The sequence below is a fragment of the Thamnophis sirtalis genome, unplaced genomic scaffold (assembly GCF_051295495.1).
Source record: "Thamnophis sirtalis isolate CommonGarterSnake01/CBP01778 unplaced genomic scaffold, rThaSir2_p1.2 scaffold_2, whole genome shotgun sequence".
In the NCBI taxonomy this organism is placed as follows: Eukaryota; Metazoa; Chordata; class Lepidosauria; order Squamata; family Natricidae; genus Thamnophis; species Thamnophis sirtalis.
Genome location: NW_028261382.1, coordinates 27581316 through 27602483, shown reverse-complemented (window position 1 = coordinate 27602483; position 21168 = coordinate 27581316). Strand labels below are relative to the sequence as shown.

At 49.0% G+C, this 21168-nt stretch overlaps 1 protein-coding gene across 1 annotated transcript in view; it reads right to left on the bottom strand.

The window, feature by feature from the left end:
* NR6A1 (nuclear receptor subfamily 6 group A member 1) overlaps nucleotides 1-21168 on the bottom strand; it is a 76918-nt gene that overhangs the window by 19171 nt on the left and 36579 nt on the right. The window contains exon 4 of the mRNA XM_087704565.1: nucleotides 4695-4955. Within this exon, the coding sequence (XP_087560691.1) occupies nucleotides 4695-4955 (261 nt within the window). The remainder of the gene's footprint in view (nucleotides 1-4694; nucleotides 4956-21168) is intronic.

Genomic DNA, 21168 nt, shown 5'->3' with positions numbered 1-21168 from the left:
TATCTATCTAATCTATGTATCTTATCTTTCCTTTCCTATCCATTCATCTAACATCTATGTATCATCTATATCTACCTACCTACCGTGGTGATGCAATGGTTAGGATGCAGTATGGCAGGCTAACTCTGCCCACTGCCAGTAGTTTGATCCTGACCGATTCAAGGTTGACTTGGCCTTGCATCCTTCGGAGGTGGGTAAAATGAGACCCAGATTGTTTTTTTTGGGGGGGGGGGCGAGGAAGAGTCTGACTGTAAACCAGAGAGGGCTGTGAAGCACGTGAAGCGGCATATAAATCTATGAGCTATTGCTATGTGATCTCCTGACCAGGAGGAGGTGCTACAGGACACATTTTGTGCTCCTCGGGGGTTCTTCAGGAGAAGGGGACCTCTTTGTTTTTCAACTAGTCCTCGACTTACAACCTTAATGGAGCCCGTAAGCCCGTGCCAGCTGTGGTTTGAGAAGAGAGAAAAGGCCACACACACCCTGGGCCCAGCCTGATCAGCAGAGAGATGGATCTGCAAAACTTTTTCTTCTCCCTAGACAACGGGGTCCTTAACCGCCCCGCTGGGCAGGGAAAAATAGGGAGCTCTTCCTTGTGAATGTTGGTGTGTGTGTGTGTATGTGTGTGTCTGCAGCCACAAAATGCGAGAAGCTTTTCGTAGACTCGGGTTGCATGTGGCATCGCTGGCCACAGCTGGTCAAAGACCTTCAGGCTCCCTCTGGTGGCCACACACCAGACCAGCTGCTGCCCCCCTGGGAAAACTTTTGTTTCCTCCCGCTCTTGGGGTGCTGCGAAGCAGATGGGAAGCCAGGCTCCAAGTGCCCACCAGATGCAGGGAAGAAAACAGCTTCTTTAAAGGAGCAGCTTGCGCCTGAAGACCCCGCCCAGAACCTGGACAGCAGCTTCTGAATCTTCTCTAAAGTAAGTTTCACCATCCCAGGAGAACCCTCTCTTTCTCTCTCTCTTTCTCTCTTTTTGCCTCTTTGTTTCCTTTCTGTCCCTTTCCTCTTTCTTTCTTTCTCTCTCTCCTCTTTCTATCTCTTTCTGTCTTTTTGCATCTCTCATCTCTCTCGCTTTCATTTCTGTCTCTCTTTCTGTCTTTCTTCTTTTCTTTCTTTCTTTCTCTCTTTCCTCTCTTTCTATCTCTTTCCGTCTTTTTGCCTCTCTTTCGTCTCTCTCTCGCTTTCCTTTCTGTCTTTCTTTCTCTTTCTGTCTTTCCTCTTTCTCTTCCTTTCTTCTCTTTTATTCTCTTTCCGTCTTTTTGCCACTCTCCTTTGCCTCTCTCTCGCTTTCCTTTCTTTCCTTCCTTCCTTCCTTTCTCTCTCTTTCTCTCTTTCTGTCTCTTTTTGCCTCTCTCCTCTTTCTCTCTCACTCCAGCATGGAGTGGGGAGGGACCTTGGAGGTCTTCTAGTCCAACCCCCCTTGCTCAAGAACGAGAGCCTCCAGTAATGAATAGTTTAGAATTGGGAATTGGAATAATAGGATAGGATTGGAATGAATAGAGAATAGAATAGAATAGAATAGAATATGGAATGAATAGAGAATAGAATAGAACATGGAATGAATAGAGAATATAGAATAGAATAGAACATAGAATGAATAGAGAATAGAATAGAGAACAGAACATGGAATGAAGAGAGAATAGAATAGAATATGGAATGAATAGAGAATAGAGAATGTAGAATAGAATAGAATAGAATAGAACATAGAATGAATAGAGAATGTAGAATAGAATAGAATAGAACATAGAATGAATAGAGAATAGAGAATAGAATAGAATATGGAATGAATAGAGAATGTAGAATAGAATAGAACAGAACATAGAATGAATAGAGAATAGAATAGAGAATAGAACATGGAATGAATAGAGGATAGAATAGAGTAGAATAGAATAGGGAATAGAATAGAACAGAACAGAATGCAGAATGGAATGGAATTGCAATTAGAATGGAATGGAACCGGAATGGAGAAACTATGGATTAGGGAGCCCCCTCTGCAGGCATGAAAGCTGTTGGCTAGTTTAGCTCCATCATGCATGCGCACACGCCTCCTGCCGGCCACCTGATTTTTAGGTCTCTGCCACAATGTGGGAGATGTGCACACATGCAGGGGGGGCGTTGCATGTGCATGCTAGGGGGGTGGGGGTAGCATGGGTGGGTGGTCGCAGCTCATTTTTGGTCCCAGGAGGCGTCAGGGAGGCCTGCTAGGCCCAAAACAGACCTCGTGTGTGTGTGTGTGTGTGTGTGTGTGTGTGTGTGTGTGTGTGTGTGTGTGATGCACATGTGTGTGGAGAGCACAGGGGTCGCACACATGTGCGGGGGGACAGGGCACATTGCATTATGGGTATGGGTATAGGCATGCAAGGAGAAAAAGGTTAGCCATCACTGAAATAGAATAAAATAGAATGCAGAAGGTAATGGAATAGAATTACAGTTAGAATGGAAGGGAATCAACATGGAAGGGATCTTGGAGGTCTTCTAGTCCAGCCCCCTGTTCAAGCAGGAGAACCTTTAAGTAAGTAAGTAAGTAAGTAAGTAAGTAAGTAAGTAAGTAAGTAAGTAAGTAAGTAAGTAAGTAAGTAAGTAAGGATAATGTTGGAAGGGACCTTGGAGGTCTTCTAGTCCAGCCCCCTGCTCAAGCAGGAGTACCTGGAAGGAAGGAAGGAAGGAAGGAAGGAAGGAAGGAAGGAAGGAAGGAAGGAAGGAAGGAAGGAAGGAAGGAAGGAAGGAAGGAAGGAAGGAAGGAAGGAAAAAAAGTTCAAAGGGACTTTGGAGCCTCCTGCTGAAGCAGAACCTTTCAAGGAGGGAGGGAGGGAGGGAGGAAGTTGGAAGGGACCTTGGAGTTCTAGTCCAGCCCCCTGCTCAAGCAGGAGAACCTATAACATTTCAGATAAGCAACTAGTCTCTTCTTAAATGCCTCCAGTGATGAAGCACCCACAACTTCTGGTGGCAAGTTGTTCCACTGGTTCATTGTCCTCACTGTCAGAAAGTTTCTCCTTAATCCCAGGTTGCTTCTCTCCTTAATTAGTTTCCATCCATTCTTTCTCGTCCTGCCTTCTGGTGCTTTGGAGAATAAGTTGACCCCCTCCTCTTTGGGACCTCAAATACTGCAACAGTGCTACCCTGTGACCCCCCCTCCCCAGTCGTACTAGTTCTTTTCTTTTAATAGTTTTTTTTCCATTTTCATAACAAATAACCACATGTCTACTGTTACATAACCAACATTATTTTATATTTTTAGATATTTACATCAATTTGTCTTACCATCAACCCCCCAAAACGATTATTGGCTCTTCTGCTCTCCATACACCGTATTTGTACCTTATCCATCCCTTTCTTCTCCCTCTCTCCTCCTCCTTCTCCCTACCTCCTTTCTTCCCTCTGACATCCTTCTCTTCTCTACTTCCCCTTCCTCTCTCCTTCTCCTCTTTCCACTCCCTTCTTTCTCTGCTACTTCTCCTCTCCTTCTATTTCCCTCTCTCCTCTCTCTCTCCTTACCTCTACCTTCCCTTCCCACTTCTTAGAAAGGGCTGGAAAACACCATGAAACACTATAGGAGTCTATTGCAAAGGAAGGAAGGAAGGAGAGAGGGAGGGAGGGAAGACAAGAAGGAAGGAAGCCGTAGTGACACAGTGGTTAGAATGCAGTATTGCAGGATAGTTGTGCCAACTGCCAGCAGTTCAATCCTGACCTGCTTAACTCAACCTTCCAAGGTGGGTCAAATGAGGACCCGGATTGTTGGGGGCAAGAGGCTGACTCTGTCAACCGCTTAGAGAGGGCTGCAAAGAAGTGTGACGTGGCATATAGGTCTAAGGGCTCGTGCTATTCCCTCATTGGCCATCCAGACTAAGGCAGCCATCTTCCCACAGAGGTGAGTGCCACAGTTGTTCTAGAGCAAGAAGTTGATGGCAGACAGCTCTTCCTCTGTCATCCTTCTCTTCTCTCCTTCCCCTTCTTCTCTCCTTCTCCTCTCTCCTCTTTCCACTCCTTTCTCTCCTCTTCCTCCCCCTCCCTCCTAACCCTCTCTTCTTCCCTTTACCTCTCTCCACTACTTCTTTCTCTTCTCCTCTTCCTTCCCTTTACCTCTTTCCTCTCTTCCACACTCTCCTCTTTCCACTCCTTTTCTCTCCCCCTATCCCTCTCTTCTTCCCTTTACCTCTCTCCTCTCTTCTACACTCTCTCCTCTCTCCACTTCTTTCTCTTCTCCTCTTCCTCCCCCCATGCCCTCTCTCTCTTCTTCCCTTTACCTCTCTCCTCTCTTCTACACTCTCTCCTTTCCACTCCTTCTTTCTCTCCTCCTTCCTCCCCCTCCCTCCTATCACTCTCCTCTTCCTCTCTCCTCTTTCCACTTTCTTTCTCTCCTGCTCTTCCCCCCCTGCCCTCTCTCCTATCGCTCTCTTCTTTCCTTTACCTCTCTCCTCTCTTCCACATTCTCTCCTCTTTCCACTCCTTCTTTCTCTCCTCTTCCCCCATGCCCTCTCTTCTTCCCTTTACCTCTTTTCTCTCTTCCACACTCTTCATCTCATTTACTTGGTGTATTTCAGCCGCTGAGCGAGCTCCATTTTGATAAGTGCCTTTAATTTTAACGTTCACCTATGAGGTCCTACTGGTTCAAGGAGGATCGAGGAGACGCCTCCACACCCAATCCCCAACCTCCACCACCCTTCCCCGCTTGCGGCCCGACTGATCGGCACCTTTCCGGTTCATCCCCATCTGGAGGCACTTGAGGAGTCGGCAGTATTGGCACCGGTTGCGCTGCTTGCGAGACATGACACAGTTCCTGTCCCGGCTGCATCGGTAGACCCGCCGGTTGCAGATGCTGCGCTTGAAGAAGCCCTTGCAGCCCTCGCAGGAGATGATGCCGTAGTGGAGGCCTGTGGCTCGGTCCCCACAGATCAGGCAGGTGCGCTGTTCCACCCGGTCATCTGCGGGAGGAAGGGGAGGAGGGTGACAGGCTGGTGGGGAGGGAGAGGGAGGGAGGGAGAAGAAGAGACAAGAGGTCCTTTCAAAGGGGTTCTTGGGTATCATCCCTCCCTCCATGTAGGAGTTACAACATTGGAAGCACCTTGGTTCATCTATCTAAATGCATGTAATACAATAATACAATAGCAGAGTTGGAAGGGACCTTGGAGGTCTTCTAGTCCAACCCCCTGCCTAGGCAGGAAACCCTATACCGTTTCAGACAGATGGCTATCCAACATCTTCTTAAAGACTTCCAGTGTTGGGGCATTCACAACTTCTGGAGGCAACTTCTGTTCCACTGATTAATTGTTCTAACTTGTCAGGAAATTTCTCCTCAGTTCTAAGTTGCTTCTCTCTTGATTAGTTTCTACCCTCAGTTGCTTCTTGTCCTGCCCTCAGGTGCTTTGGAGAATAGCTTGACTCCCTCTTCTTTGGGGCAACCCCTGAGATATTGGAAGACTTCTATCATGTCTCCCCTAGTCCTCCTTTTCATTAAACTAGACATACCCAGTTCCTGCAACCATTCTTCATGTTTTAGTCTCCAATCCCTTAATCCTCTTGGTTGCTCTTCTCTGCACTCTTTCTAGAGTCTCCACATCTTTTCTACATTGTGGTGACCAAAACTGAATGCAGGATTTCAAGTGTGGCCTTACCAAGGCATTATAAAGTGGTATTAACCCTTCACGTGATCTTAATTCTATCCCATATATTCTATCTATATCAATACCTCTCTGTCTCTCTCTCCATATCTCTCTGTCCATCCATCCATCCATCTACCCACTTGTCCTATCTACCTATCTACCCACCCCTCTTAAATACATATCTATCTATCCATCCATCCAACTTACCTACCTACCTCTTTTAAATACATCTCTCTCTCTTTCCCTCCCTCTCTCTCTCTGAGGGGAGAGAGAGAGAGAAAAAATAGATAGAGAGAAACAGAGAGATAAAGAAAAAAATGAGAGAGAAACAGAGATAGAAATAGAAAGAGCAATATAGAAACACACAGATAGATAGATAGAAAAGAGAGAAACAGAGAGATAAAGAATGAAACACAGAGAAACAGATACATAGATAGACAGACAGACAGACAGATACACAGACACAGAGAAACAGAGAGATAGAGAAACAACAAGAGAGAAACAGAGAAAAAGATAAATAGGAGAGAGATACAAATACATAGAGAGAGAGAGAGAGAGAAATAAACAGAGAGATAAAGAAAAAATGAGAGAGAAACAGAGATAGAAATAGAAAGAGCAATAGAGAAACAGACAGACAGACAGATACTGAGAGAGAAACAGAGAAAGAATGAAAGAGAAACAGAGAAAATAGTTAAATAGTAGATAGAGATAGATAGATAGATAGAAAGAAAGAAACAGAGAGAGAGAAATAAAGAATGAAACACAGAGAAACAGATACATACATAGATAGACAGACAGACAGATACACACACAGAGAGAAACAGAGAGATAGAGAAAGAACAAGAGAGAAACAGAGAAAGAGATAAATAGGAGAGAGATACAAATACATAAAGAGAGAGAGAGAGAGAGAGAGTGTGAGAGAGAGAGTGTGAGAGAGAGTGAGAGTGAGAGTGAGAGTGAGAGTGAGAGTGAGAGTGAGAGTGAGAGTGAGAGAGAGAGAGAGAGAGAGAGAGAGAGAGAGAGAGAGAGAGAGAGAGAGAAAGCAAAGCACCTCATTTTCCCCAAAAGCAGAGCTGTCGTTTTCCACTAAGCCAAGGTTTCCCATCCTGGCTCGGACATAATGAGGCCAAGCCACGGCTTTGCCAACCCCAGTGGGCATTGGCTAATCACGGCTGAGACGGAGATGTCAAAACCCCGACTTGGTGCATGCACGGTGCCCAGAGCGAGGAACTCGACCCGCTGAGGCCCTGCCCTCATTATCCTGCATCCTTGGCTGACCCTGCTTGAGGTGGGAAGCTGGCTGGGCGGACGGGGCTACCACGACCCCAACATTCTGCCAAAGGGCCTGGGTTTAAAACCCGCTCCCCAAAACCAGGGTGGATAAAAAAATCAACTTTAAAAAAATTGTGGATTTAAAAAAAAATTAAATTAGACTTTTTGGATTTGTTTAAATCAAATTTATTTTAACAAAATGCTTTTAGAGTTTAAAAAAAACCTATCTGAAGATAAGTTTTCTATTTAAGACGCATTGATAATGTAGCTCATTCAGCACGAAATGGGAGCTTAGTTATGTAGCAGGAGGCCGTGCATTTTCTGCAATATTGACATTGTGGGCAAACCCATTCCCTGAATCCAAGGCCTGCAAGCTGAGAGAACATGCCCTGCATTGATGCCTTCACACAATTTCACAGCAACTATGAGATCAATCACAAAGTGCAGGAATCTTCCTTTATCCCCTTGTTTTGCAAATCTACTTAGACTACAAGGTATATCCATGATGGCGAATCTGTGGCATGCATGGCAGAGGTGGCACGCAGAGTCCTCTCTGTGGGCACATGTACCATCACCAGCTGGTCTTTGCGGGCACTGGAGCACTGGAAAATGTCCTGAAAAACGCCCTCAAAACAGGCCATTTTTGGAGCTGTTTTCTACGCTTTTCCAGGCTGTTTTAAAACCACTTTTAGGCCATTTTCAGGGCCAAAAAATGGTCCAAAAACAGCCCCAAAACAGCCTGAAAATGGCCAAAAAACAGGCATGCCGGTGCTGGCCAGCTGGTGTTTGGGTTCTGGCCCTGTGGCGCGCACAAATGCATGCGTATTCCAGTTTGCGCACTCAGTGCCGAAAAAGTTTGCCATCACTGAGTTATCTGATTGTTTGGACGGAAATGCATCTGTAGCACCAGACTCCAAGTGTGAGAGGAAAAAGCAAGCATTAAAAATGGAAGTGAAACCTTCTGAGCAGCTTATAAATGTAATATTAAAGAGCTCCTGTCACTTCAGATCCATCATGGCAGCCCCCATTAATGGGCATCCACACAATAGGTGCTAGTTGTTCCTGACTCTAGGGAGCGGTGCTCATCTCCGTTTCAAAGCCAAAGAGCCAGCGCTGTCCAAAGACGTCCCCGTGGTCATGTGGCTGGCGTGACTCAATGCCGAAGGCGCATGGAATGCTGTTCCCTTCCCACCAAATGTGGCTCCTATTTTTCTACTTGCATATTTTACGTGCTTTCGAACTGCTCGGTTGGCAGAAGCTGGGACAAGTCACGGGAGCTCACTCCGTTACGCAGTGCTAGGGATGCGAACCGCCGAACTTCCAACCTTTCTGATCGACAAGCTCAGCGTCTTAGCCCCTGAGCCCTATAACCACTGTATACCAGAATAATATTACTATTGTTATTAGTATGGTTCCTAAAGTGAATTGAGCGGGACAATACACTGTTCACTAAGCACTTATGTATATCAAAGAAAAGAAAGATAAATAAAACTTTTAAAAAAGGAGGATCCCATCTGGGGCAGGGGCAGTGGGCAGAAAATGGCCCACATTGTGCCCTGCAGTGGGGTTAAAATGAAGTTTTTTTCATTCAACTGAAGGGCCAGAGAGGTTTATTTTCCAGGGGTATGAAGAAGCCCATAAGAAATAGGTATTTAGATTAGAATAACAGAGTTGGAAGGGACCTTGGAGGTCTTCTAGTCCAACCCCCTGCTTAGGCAGGAAATCCTACACCACTTCAGACAAATGGTTCTCCAACATCTTCTTAAAGACTTCCAGAGTTGGAGCAACTTCTGGAGGCAAGTTGATTAATTCTGATGAATTGTTCTGTCAGGAAATTCCTCCTTAGTTCTAAGTTGCTTCTTTGCTTGATTAGTTTCCACACATTGCTTCTTGTCCAGCCCTCATGGTGCTTTGGAGAAGAGCTTGACTCCGTCTTCTTTGGGGCAACCCCTGAGATACTGGAAGACTGCTATCCTGTCTCCCCTAGTCCTTCTTTTCATTCAACTAGACATACCCAGTTCCTGCAACCGTTCTTTGTATGTTTTACCCTCCAGTTGCATAGAATAGAATATGGAATGGAATAGAATAGAGTAGAATAACAGAGTTGGAAGGGACCTTGGAGGTCTTCTAGTCCAACCCTCTGCTTAGGCAGGTAGCCTTCCACCACTTCAGACAAATGGCTATCCAACTTGTTCTTAAAGACTTCCAGTGTTGGGACATTCACAACTTCTGGAGGCAAGTTGTTCCACTGATTAATTATTCTCACTGTCAGGAAATTCCTCCTCAGTTCTAAGTTGCTTCTCTCCTTGATTAGTTTCCACCCATTGCTTCTTGTCCTACCCTCGGGTGTTTTGGAGAGTGGCTTGACCCCCTCCTCTTTGGGGCAACCCCTGAGATACTGGAAGACTTCTATCGTGTCTCCCCTAGTCCTTCTTTTCATCAAACTAGACATACCCAGTTCCTGCAACCGTTCTTCATATGTTTTAGCCTCCAGTCCCCTCATCCTCTTTGTTGCTCTTCTCTTTTTAGAGTCTCCACATCTTCTTTACATCATGGAGACCAAAAGTATTTACAGGCAAGGGGTCTGTTGTAGTGATATAAACATGGGGGGGGGGGAGAAATGTTGGATCACGAGGGTCCACCCAGGCTCCCCCCTCCTCCTCCTGGCTAGGACCTCAAGCGGAGGAGTTACTGTACAGATTTTAGAGGCCTTATTATCTCGGTCTTTAGTTATCTGATGAGCAGAGAAAAGAGATTAAGGGGGACCCCTGGGTGGGTGTTGAGTTTTCCAGCCCCCTCCCCATCCAAGCCACCAATCCTGGCTGGGGAGAGGAAGGAGGGTGGGGGGAAGGACCATGCTAGAGGAGTGGGAAGGGGAGGGGCTGCGGCCAGGCAGTCGCCCCTGGCCGAAAACCTCCCATTGGCAGCTCTGTGACTGCACAAACCAGAACAATATTGAAAACTCGAGGGCCCAACAATTGGAGGCATTGTTTGGGAGAGAGCCTGGAGGCTTGGCAAGCCCCCCACCATTTGGGTGGGAAAGCACCCACCCACCCACAGCTTCCATGGGAACAGGGCTCAGTCTCCCATTTCTAGCTTTGGGGAAGGAGGGGAAGGAAGGAAGGAAGGAAGGAGAGAGAGAGAGAGGAAGAGAGGGAGGGAGGAGATAGGAATGAGAGGAAGGAAGGGAAGGTGGGAATGAATGAATGAAAGGAAGGAAGGAAGGACGGAAGAGATAGGAATGAGAGAAAGATGAAGGCAGGAAGACAGGAGAGAAATGAAAGGAAAGAAGGCAGTAAGGGATAGGAAGGAAAGAGATGGTGGGAGGAGATAAGAATGAGAGGAAGAGGAAGGAAGGAAGGAGCTGGAGGGAGGGAGGGAGGGTGGGAATGGAAGAAAGGAAGGAGAGAGTGGAAGGAGACAGGAATGAGAGGAAGGAAGGAATGGGAGGAAGGAACGGAGAAAGGGAGGGAGGAGATAGGAATGAGAGGAAGAGGAAGGAAGGAGAGGAAGGCAGGGAGGGAGGGAGAAGATAAGAATGAGAGGAAGGAAGGAAGGAGAAGTAGAAAGGAAGGGAAGGTGGGAATGGAAGGAAGGAAGGAGAGAGAGGGAGGAAGGAGACAGGAATGAGAAGAAGGAAGGAAAGAAGAAAGGGAGGGAGGAGGAATGAGAGGAAGATGAAGAAAGGGAGGGATGGAGGCAGGAGATAAGTATGAGAGGAAGGAATGAGAAGAAGGTAGGAAGAAAGAAAGGAAGGTAGGAGAGAAATGAGAGGGAGGGAGGGAGGGAGGGAGGGAGGGAGGGAGGGAGGGAGGGAGGAAGGAAGGAAGGAAGGAAGGAAGGAAGGAAGGAAGGAAGGAAGGAAGGAAGGAAGGAAGGAAGGAAGGAACCGACCCTTACTGGCAGGTCTCTTGAAGTCAATTCTTTTGCAAACTTCTCCTTATCCTTTAGAAAGACCCAGATGAAATCATTACCAAGCATTAATTATCATTAAACTATTCCTCAGCTTAGCTGGGTCAATTAAAGCCTCCGAGGCGCCACATGCTTCCCAAGAGGAATCCTGCTCTCTGCCCCTGCCCTCCCCCCTGCCCTCCCCTCCCCATGGCATCCCTGGCTGGGGAAAGGATGGGAGCACAAGCCACAGATCTGAAGCGGACAAGGGGGTGGGTGGAGGGGAAGCCCCTTCGGCTATAGGGCAGCTGATGGGACAGGCCCCCATTTTGCAGAGGCTTTTGGGGTGGGGGGCGCCAGGCATCATCCCACAGTAGCGGGGAGAGGACCTCTGGTGCTTGGCCTGTCCCCTTCGCCCCCCCAAAAAGTAGCAGTTTGCCATCCCATCCACCCAGCCTGGGTAGCTGGACCAAAAATCCCATGGGCAACTTCGAAATGTTCACACTTCAGTTCCTCCAACTCTCTTTCTTTTTCTTTCCTTTCTCTCTCTCTCTTTCTCTTTTTTATTTATTTCCCTTTCCCTCTTTTTTCTTTCCTTTTTCCTCTCCCTCTCTTTCTTTCTCTCTGTCTTTTTCTTTCTTTCTTTCTTTCTTTCTCTTTTTTCTTTTTTCCTCTCTCTCTCTTTCCCTCTTATTTCTTTCTCTTTTTTCCTCTCTTTCTCTCTCTCTTTCCCTTACTTTTTTTCTTTCTTTCTTTTTTCTCTCTCTTTCCCTCTCTCTCTTTTTATTTCTTTTTTCCTCTCTCTTTCTCTCTTTCTTTCCCTTTCTTTTTTCTTTCTTTTTTCTCTCTCTTTTTCTTCTCTCTCTCTTTCCCTCTCCTTCTTCCCTCCCACTTTCTCTGGTTGGCTTTGATCTCGGGGGCCTGGGGGTGAGTGGGAAGGGGGCTGGGCAAAAGCACCAACCCTCCTTTGGGCCCATTTGGGGGACGGCCTACTACCCTGCCCTCCCTGTTCCTTTCCAGCAGGACGGAAGGCCCAGCGAGAGAGGAGAAATGTGAGGAGGGGGCTTCTTTGGGCTGGGCGAAAAGAAGAAAGCCAAAATAAAAAAGAGGGTGGGGGGGAGAGAGGGGGGCCTGAGGAAGCTCAGAGGCAGCCGGAAGCCTCCAGAGGGGCTCAGGACAAACAAAAGCAATTAAGGTCGCCCCCTCCTCTTTCTCCCCCCCCCCCAACTAGGACTGAGAAACTACTACTAGCCTGGGATTTGATCCATGCCTTCCTAGGGGAGTTGGGGGCTTCCCCCCCCCACCACTCCGGGAAGTTCCCTGTTTGCAATGACGCCAAAGGGGGCTTGTATGGACAGATGAGGAACCCCCAAGGGAGGGACCCCCGCAAAGCCAGAGAAACACACACACACAACTGAATGCAAAGCCACTTTTCCCCAAAGTGTCAAAGAGAAGGGAGGGGGGGCATAGAAAACATTCGCAAACGGGGAAAAAAACCACCGCCCCCTCCTCAAAATACTCCCCCTCCTCTTGGGGGGCCATCTGGGAAGCCGACAAACAATAGAGAAGCACTTTTAGGCATGGAGGGGACTCGCCTGCCCCCTCCTCAAAGCTCTCTGCGAAGGGCAGACCCAGGCCCCCTTCGCCTAACCCCGCTCCCCACCCTTACCTTCCCATGTCTCCATTTTGGGCTCCGCCGCGCTGGCTGGGGGGCAGCCATGAGGGGTGAAGGGGGCCACGGCTTGGCTCACTGCCCCTGCCCTGTGGCATGCAGGGATACCTCGCTTGCTCTGCCGGGACACAAGTGGGGGGACCAACAGCCCTCCCCTCCTCCGGAGGTCAGCTTACAGGCAGGTCACGTGAGCCCAAAGTTCAAGCCCTAAGGTCACAATGGTGGGAATTCCACCGAGAAGGAGGGGGGAGGAGGAGGAGGAGGAAAGGAGGAGGGAGGGAGGAAGAAAGGAGAAAGAGAAGGAACAGGAGGAGAAGAGGAAGAAGAAGGGAGGAAGAGGAGGGAAGGAGGAGGAAGAGAAGAGGAACAGGAGGAGGAGGAGAGGGAGAAGAGGGGAGGAAGAGGAAAGGAGGAGGAGAGAGGAAGAAGAGAGGAGGAGGAAGAAGAGAAGAGGAGGGGAGAAAGAGGAGGGAAGGAGAAAGAGGAGGGAAGGAGGAAGGAAGAGGAGAGGAACAGGAGGAGGAGGAGAGGGAGAAGAGGGGAGGAAGAGGAAAGGAGGAGGAGAGAGGAAGAAGAGAGGAGGAGGAAGAAGAGAAGAGGAGGGGAGAAAGAGGAGGGAAGGAGAAAGAGGAGGGAAGGAGGAAGGAAGAGGAGAGGAACAGGAGGAGGAGGAGAGGGAGAAGAGGGGAGGAAGAGGAAAGGAGGAGGAGAGAGGAAGAAGAGAGGAGGAGGAGGAAGAGAAGAGGAGGGGAGAAAGAGGAGGGAAGGAGAAAGAGGAGGGAAGGAGGAAGGAAGAGGAGAGGAGGAGGAAGGGAGAAAGAGGAGGGAAGGAGGAGGAAGAGGAGAGGAGGAACAGGAGGAGGAGAAGAGGGGAGGAAGAAGAGGGAAGGAACAGGAGAAGAGGAAGAAACGGTGAGGAAGAGGAGGGAAGGAACAGGAAGAGAAGAGGAAGAAGAGGGGAGTAAGAAGAGGGAAGGGAGGAGGAAGAAGAGGAGAAGAGGAAGAGGGGAGGAGGAACAGGAGGAGGAGAGGAAGAAGAGAGGAGAAAGAAGAGGGAAGGAACAGAAGAGGAAAAGGGGAGAAAGACGAGGAACAGGAGAAGAGGAAGAAGAGGGGAGGAAGAAGAGGGGAAAAACAAGAGGAGAAGAGGAAGAAACAGTGAGGAAGAGAGGAGGAGGAGAGGAAGAAGAGGGGAGAAAGAGGAGAGAAGGAACAGGAGGAGGAAGAGGGGAGGAAGAGGAGAAGAGGAGGAAGAGGGGAGGAAGAGAAGGAGGAAAGGAAGAGGAGGGAAGAAGAGGAAGAGAGAAAGAGAAGGGGAGAGAAACAGGAGGAGGAGGAGGAGGAGAAGAAGAGGGGAGGAAGAGGAGGGAAGGAGGAGGAAGAGGAGAGGAGGAGCAGGAGGAGAAGAGGAAGAGGAGAGGAGGAAGAGGAGGGAAGGAGGAAGAGGAGAGGAGGAAGAGGAGGGAAGGAGGAAGAGGAGGAAGGAGGAAGAGGAGGGAAGGAGGAAGAGGAGGAGGAGAAGAGAGAGGGGAGGAAGAGGAGAGGGGAGGAAGAGGAGAGGGGAGGAAGAGGTGGGAAGGAGGAAGAGGAGAGGAACAGGAGGAGGAGGAGAGGAAGAAGAGGGGAGAAAGAGGAGGGAGGAGGAAAGGAGGAGGAGGGAGAAGAGGAGAGGGAGGGAGGAGGAAGAAGAGGGGAGGAACAGGAGGAGGAAGAGGAGAGGAGGTGCTTCCACACACACACCAGAGCACACAACCCCCCCCACCCACTCTCCTTCCTGGGGCTCCTGCAGGGGGCGCCCTCTGCCCGCTCTGCCCAGGGGCTGGTCTTGCGCATGGCCTCCGGGAGCCTCTGTGGGGCCCGGGAGTGCAACCCAGCAGCCGCCTCCTTCCCCTCCTCCTCTGCCCCCTTCAGGTCTGGTCCCTTTCTGGGACCTCCGGGGGGATACGGAGCCAGGCCTTCCGGGCTGAGGCTGGGCAGAGTACCGGACGTCTGGTCCAAAATGGCCGGAAGAAGCAGCCCCACCTGGTCAGGGGGCTGCGGAGGAGGAGGAGGGAGGGGCCTGTCTGGGCCGTGCAAGGGGGGGATCTCCATTTTGAGGGGTCTCCCTGAGCTGGTTGGTTTTCTTGCAGACCTTTGGGTGACCCAAACTAGGGAACGTCGTCAGTGTAGGCATCACTAGAACAGATGACGTAACCTAGTCAGGTAATGAAACATCTGCAAGAAAACAAGCCAGCTCAGAGAACGCCAAGGACCCCACAGTCCTCCTCCTCCCCTTTGAGCACTGATGACGTTCCCTCCTTGGGCCAAGAAACGCCTGCAAGAAAAGCACCAAGCTCAGAGAGCACCAAGGACCCCACAGTCCTCCTCCTCCTCCTCCTCCTCGTCTTCTTGCTCCTCCTCCTTTCTCCAAACCCCATTCCCTTCTAGCACTGATGATGTTACCTAGTTGGGTCCCGAAACATCTGCAAAGAAATAACCAAGCTCAGAGAGCACTAAAGGACCCCACAGTCTTCTCTTCTCCTTCTTCCTCCTCCTTCCTCCTCCCCCCTCATTCCCTTCTAGCACTGATGATGTTACCTAGTTGGGCCAAGAAATGTCTACAAAGAAACAACCAAGCTCAGAGAGCACCAAGGACCCCCAATGTCTTCTTCTCCTTCTCCTCTTCTTCTCCTCCTCCTCCTTCTCTTCCTCGCCCACTCCCTTCTACCACTGATAATGTTACTTAGTTTGGCTAATGAAACGTCTACAAGAAAACCACCAAGCTCAGAGAGCACCAAGGACCCCACGGTCCTCCTCCTCCTCCCGCATTCCCTTCGAGCACTGATGATGTCACCGAGTGGGATCACGAAACGTCTGCAAGAAAAGCCACAACCTCAGAGACCACCCTGGAAAGGCGGACAAGGGCAGGGGTCTCCAACCTTAACAACTTTAAGACTTGTGGAAGTCCACAAGTCTTAAAGTTGCTAAGGTTGGAAACTCCTGCCATAGAGGAACGACACCCCCCTCCAGTGCAAAGAACACCCCCCCCCCTCCAATGGGAAGGGAAGCATTTTGGAAAAGTTTGTTTCTTCCAGCAACATTCCCGACCTCTCTCTCTATCTCTCTGTTTCTATCTATCTATCTATCTATCTATCTATCTATCTATCTATCTATCTATCTATCTATCTATCTATCTATCTATCTATCTATCTATCTATCTATCTATCTATCTATCTAAGAGCCAAGGTGGCGCAGTGGTTAAATGCAGCACTGCAGGCTACTGCTAGATCAGTAGTTCAGCGGTTCAAATCCCACCGGCTCAGGGTTGACTCAGCCTTCCATCCTTCCGAGGTGGGTAAAATAAGGACCCAGATTGTTGGGGGCAATATGCTGACTCTCTGTAAACCGCTTAGAGAGGGCTGAAAGCCCTATGAAGCGGTATATAAGTCTACTGCTATTGCTATCTATCTATCTATCTATCTATCTATCTATCTATCTATCTATCTATCTATCTACTATTTAGCTATTTGTCTGTTTCTCTTTCATTCTTTCTATTTCTCTCTGTATCTATCTATCATCTATCTATCTATCTATCTATCTATCTATCTATCTATCTATCTATCTATCTATCTATCTTTATATCTATCTTTCTACTATTTAGCTATTTTTCTGTTTCTCTTTCATTCTTTCTGTTTCTCTCTCTCTCTCTCTCTCTCTCTCTCTGTGTTTCTCTATTGCTTTCTTTCTATTTCTCTCTCTCTCTGTATCTCTCTCTTTCATTTTCTCTCTCTCTCTCTCTCTCTCTCTCTCTCTCTCTCTCTCTCTCTCCCCTCTTTCCTGGGCCATCAAATTAGATCACATCAAGCCAGCAAGCCAACACGAGGGCCTCCCCCCACCCCGCTCAAGTCCTGTGTGTTTTCTCAACAGTTCCTGCCCCCCCACCTTTCCCCCTCCCTCCCTCCCTCCCTCCCCATTCCTGCCACTTTGCATTAACAGGCCTTTTCCTGGCCCTGCCGGCAGAAAAAGTCGCAGCCTTTGATGTGTAAGAACAATTCATTTGTCCTGCTCTAATTGCTTTCGGAGCACAGCCCAAACACACACACACACACACACACACACACACACACCGCCCTTCTCTCCTAGGACTCCCTGCTCATTTTTACAGGTACCAAACTCAAGTGAGTGAGTGCCACTAAAAATCAACACCAACGTTTCTGGAGATTTATGGGTGGCCTGGTTCCCTCTCCGCCCCGTGCCCCCTGCATCCCTGGAATATTTTTTGAGAAAGTGCTGATGTTAATCCTCCAATGTCCAACTTTTTTTTTTTTTGCACTGGGGGAAAGAACAGATTAACAAATGAATGGAGTTGGAAGAGACCTTGGAGGTCACCTAGTCCAACCCCCCCCCCCCGCCCAAGCAGGAGACCCTACACCATTTCTGACAGGTGGCAGTCCAGTCTCTTCTTGGAAGCCTCCAGGGATGAAGATCCCTAACTTCCGAAGGCAACTTCTGTTCCATGGGTGGATTGTTCTCCCTGTCAGAAAATTCCTCGTTTCCAGGTTGAATCAATCAGTCAATCAGAATAGAGTTGGAAGGGACCTTGTAGGTCATCTAGTCCAACCCCCCTCCACCCAAGCAGAAGATCCTACCAACACCATTTCTGACAAATGGCAGTCTCCTCTCTTCTTGCGTCTGAATGCCATCCCTGTTCAAAGGGCTGTCCTGTCTATTTTTAAAAACTTTAAAATCTTGATTATTATTATTATTATTATTATTATTATTAGTAGTAGTAGTAGTAGTAGTAGTAGTAGTAGTAGTAGTAGTAGTAGTAGCAGCAGCAGCAGTAGCAGCAGCAGCAGCAGTAGTAATAGTGGTTCTATTCTATGCAACTGGAGGATAAAACATATGAAGAACGGTTGCAGGAACTGGCTATGTCTGGTTTAATGAAAAGAAGGACTAAGGGTGATATGATAGCAGTGTTCCAATATCTCAGGGGCTGCCCCAAAGAAGAGGGAGTCAAGCTATTCTCCAAAGCACCTGAGGGCAGGACAAGAAGCAATGGGTGGAAACTCATCAAGGAGAGAAGCACTTTAGAACTAAGAAGAAACTTCCTGACAGAACAATTAACCAGTGGAACAACACCAGAAGTTGTGGGTGCTCCATCCCTGGAGGTTTTTAAGAAGAGACTGGACAGCTACTTGTCTGAAATAGTACAGGATCTCCTGCTTGAGCAGCGGGCTGGACTAGAAGACCTCCAAGCTCCCTTCCAGCTTCTATTCTGATTCTGATTCTCCAAGACAGGATGGAGAGATGCAGTTTCAAGGACACTCTAGCTGGTAGCCATTGAGTCTCCATCCCTGCCTTCAAACCAGAATGTTTGATCTCTTGCCACCAAGGTAAAAAAGGGGGGAAAGGAGCTTCCATTTTTTTGCAGAAAAGGTTCGCCTATCGAGACACCCTTCTAAGCCAGGGGTGTCAAACTCAAGGCCCGTGGGCTGGATCCTCCTGGCAGTTAAAAAAGGCCGCGTATACCCGCCTACCTACCTCTCATGCCTCATTTTCAACCTCCGTGGCCTCCTGCTTCTGCCACACTCTTTCGGCCATAAACGGTCTGAAAAGGGCCCCAAAAACGGAAGAGTGTTGCAGGAAGCCATGGAGGGCAAAAGTGAGGCGCAGGGGGCTGTGCACAGACCTCTCCTTGCCCCGTTTTGGCCGGCAGGGTGCCGTCCCGTCTAGCCCACCCCCCCTGGGGCCCATGGAGGAGAACTACGATGCTGATACGGCCCACAAAGAAATCCAGTTTGACACCCCTGTTCTGAGCGCTAGTTGGAGCTCCTGCCGCAAAGTCTTTTTGCGACCTTCTGCGCATCTTTTCCCTTTAAACTACCATATTTTTCGGAGTATGAGACGCACCGTGATTTTGAAGAGGTAAATTAAAGGGGGTGGGGGAAATGTTTGCACTCTGCAGACCTTGCAAACCCTCTGCAGGCCTCATTTTTTTGCAAAAACGGGGCATGCAAAGGCTTTGGGAGGCTTGTAGAGGGCTCCTGGGGGCTGGGAAGGAGCAAAAATGAGCAGAAAAGTCCCATTTTTTGCAAAAACGGGGCATGCAAAGGCTTTGGGAGGCTTGTAGAGGGCTCCTGGGGGCTGGGAAGGAGCAAAAATGAGTAAAAAAGTCCCATTTTTTGCAAAAACGGGGCATGCAAAGGCTTTGGGAGGCTTGCAGAGTGCTCCTGGGGGCTGGGAAGAGCAAAAATGAGCAAAAAATGGGACTTTTTTCTACAAGCCTCCCAAAGCCTATGCATGCTCTGCTCTTGCAAAGGGGGAGGGGTTTCAGGAGGTAAAAAATGCTGTATTCGGTGTACAAGATGCACCCAGATTTTTCACCCTCCTTTTGGGGGGGGGGGAGGTGCGTCTTATACTCCGAAAAATACGGTACATTTTCTCCGGTTTAGCTAACTGACCCACTTTCGTGCTACTGAGCAGCCTAGGCCCTTAATGAAGCCAGCAGCTTTGCTTTGCAGACCCTCACTCCCCTTAGGAAGGTAGAAGGAGGGGCATTCCCCCCCCCCTCACCAGCCTGCCAATGCGTGCAAGAGGCTACTGCCGGGGCATGGCAACGGGCAGGCTGCCAACCTGCAACCCCCGTGCCAGGGTAGTTAAAGGTTCTCCAAATACCAGGGCCTTAGCCCGCAGTCGTCCGGGAAATGGTTGCCTTGCGCCCGGAGAGACTCAACAGACGGATTTGCTCCTTTTGCAAATTTCTGCAAGGGCCAGGGGGCTTTGGGTAGGGGGGGGGGATACCAACGCTGAGCCGACGGACTGATAGTTTTCCACCACAGGCTTGGCCCATTGGGGGGAGCTTAAATATGTGGGAGGCATAATCCTGACTTCCCTTGGGTATATCCAGCCGAAACAGCTTCCATGGATCGCCGTATCCATTACAGTGGGGTCAAATTTCCATGGAAGTCGCCTATACCCACAATGGGTGAAGAGGCGTCAAGTACAAGTAAGTACAAGTACAAGTACACTGGAGGTTTTAAGAAGAGACTACAAGAGAGTCACTTGTCTGAGATGGTACAGGGCTGGACTAGAAGACCTCCAAGGTCCCTTCCACCCTTCCTTCCTTTCTTTTCTTCCTTTCCTTCCTGAAATGGTATAGTTTCTTCTGCTTGAGCAGGAGGCTGGACTAGAAGACCTCCAAGGTTCCTTCCACCCTTCCTTCCTTCCTTCCTTCCTTCCTTCCTTCCTTCCTTCCTTCCTTAAATGGTATAGTTTCTCCTGCTTGAGCAGGGGGCTGGACTAGAAGACCTCCAAGGTCCCTTCCACCCTTCCTTCCTTCCTGAAATGGTATAGTTTCTCCTGCTTGAGCAGGGGGCTGGACTAGAAGACCTCCAAGGTCCCTTCCACCCTTCCTTCTTTCCTCCCTCACTTTCTGACTGATATCTCCATATATCAAAGCCAAACAGCACTCACTCATCATGAAATCTCCAGAACTGCAAAGCCTACCAACTTGAAATTCGGCACATATTTTCCTCTTGGCTTCTAGGTGCTGGCTAAGAAAGGATTTGTCGAAATGACCATCAGATCATCAGTATTTCTTTATACAGTATTATAGTAACACACACAGATGCTATGGTGTTCTACGCCCCCTCCCCACCTGAAAGGAACACTGTTCCAACTGCCAGTTGTCTTATATGGGCGTGGCCAGCCTGTGACTCATCCGGCCTGCGGGTTGGCCCGATTACATGGTTTTGTCGCGAAGCATGGGTATCCAGCTAGTATAGTATAGAATAGAATAGAATACAAAATAGAATGGAATGATGGGAAAGGACCTTGGAGGTCTTCTAGTCCAGCCTCTTGCTCAAGCAGGAGAACCTATACCATTCTACTCTATATTCTATTCCCATGATGGCAAACCTATGGCACATGTGGCACAGGTGGCACACAGAGCCATCTCTGATGCATGCGCATGCCGGCCAGATTATTTCCGGCCCTCAAAGGGCCTCCAGAGGTCAGGGGAAGTCTTGGGAGGGCGAAAAACAGGCCTTCCGGGCCTACTGGAACCCAAGTTTAGAAATGGGTCGTTTCCAGCTTCTGGAGGGACTCCGGGGGACTGGGGTGTGTGTGTGTTTTTGCCCCCCCCCCCCAGGCTTCAAGAAAGCCTCCAAAGCCTGGGGAGGGCGAAAAACAGGCCTACCGGAAGTTCAGAAACAGGCCATTTCCAGCTTCTGGAGGGCGAGGGGGGGGGAATGATGCGTGCATGGGCAGGGGAAGGGCACCAGCGAGGTCATGGAGCATGTGGGGGGGCAGTGGGGGGGTTTATGTGCTCATGCACAGGTGGGAGTACAGGGGGATTGAATTATGGGTGTGGGCACACAGGAACATGCTTTCAACAAAAATGGTTAGCCATCAGTGTTTTATTCTTCTCTTCTCTCTTCCCTTCCATTCTATTCCATCCCATCCTATCCTGCCTTCTCTTTTCTTTTTTTTCCCCTTCCCTTCGCTTCTCTGTTGGAGAGCCATTTCTCTGGAATGGTATCAGGTCTCCTGCTTGAGCAGAGGGTTGGACTAGAACAGTGTTTCTCAACCTTGGCAACTTGAAGATGTCTGGACTTCAACTCCCAGAATTCCCCAGCCAGCATTCGCTGGCTGGGGAATTCTGGGAGTTGAAGTCCAGACATCTTCAAGTTGCCAAGGTTGAGAAACACTGGACTAGAAGATCTCCAATGTCCCTTCCTGCTTCTTCCA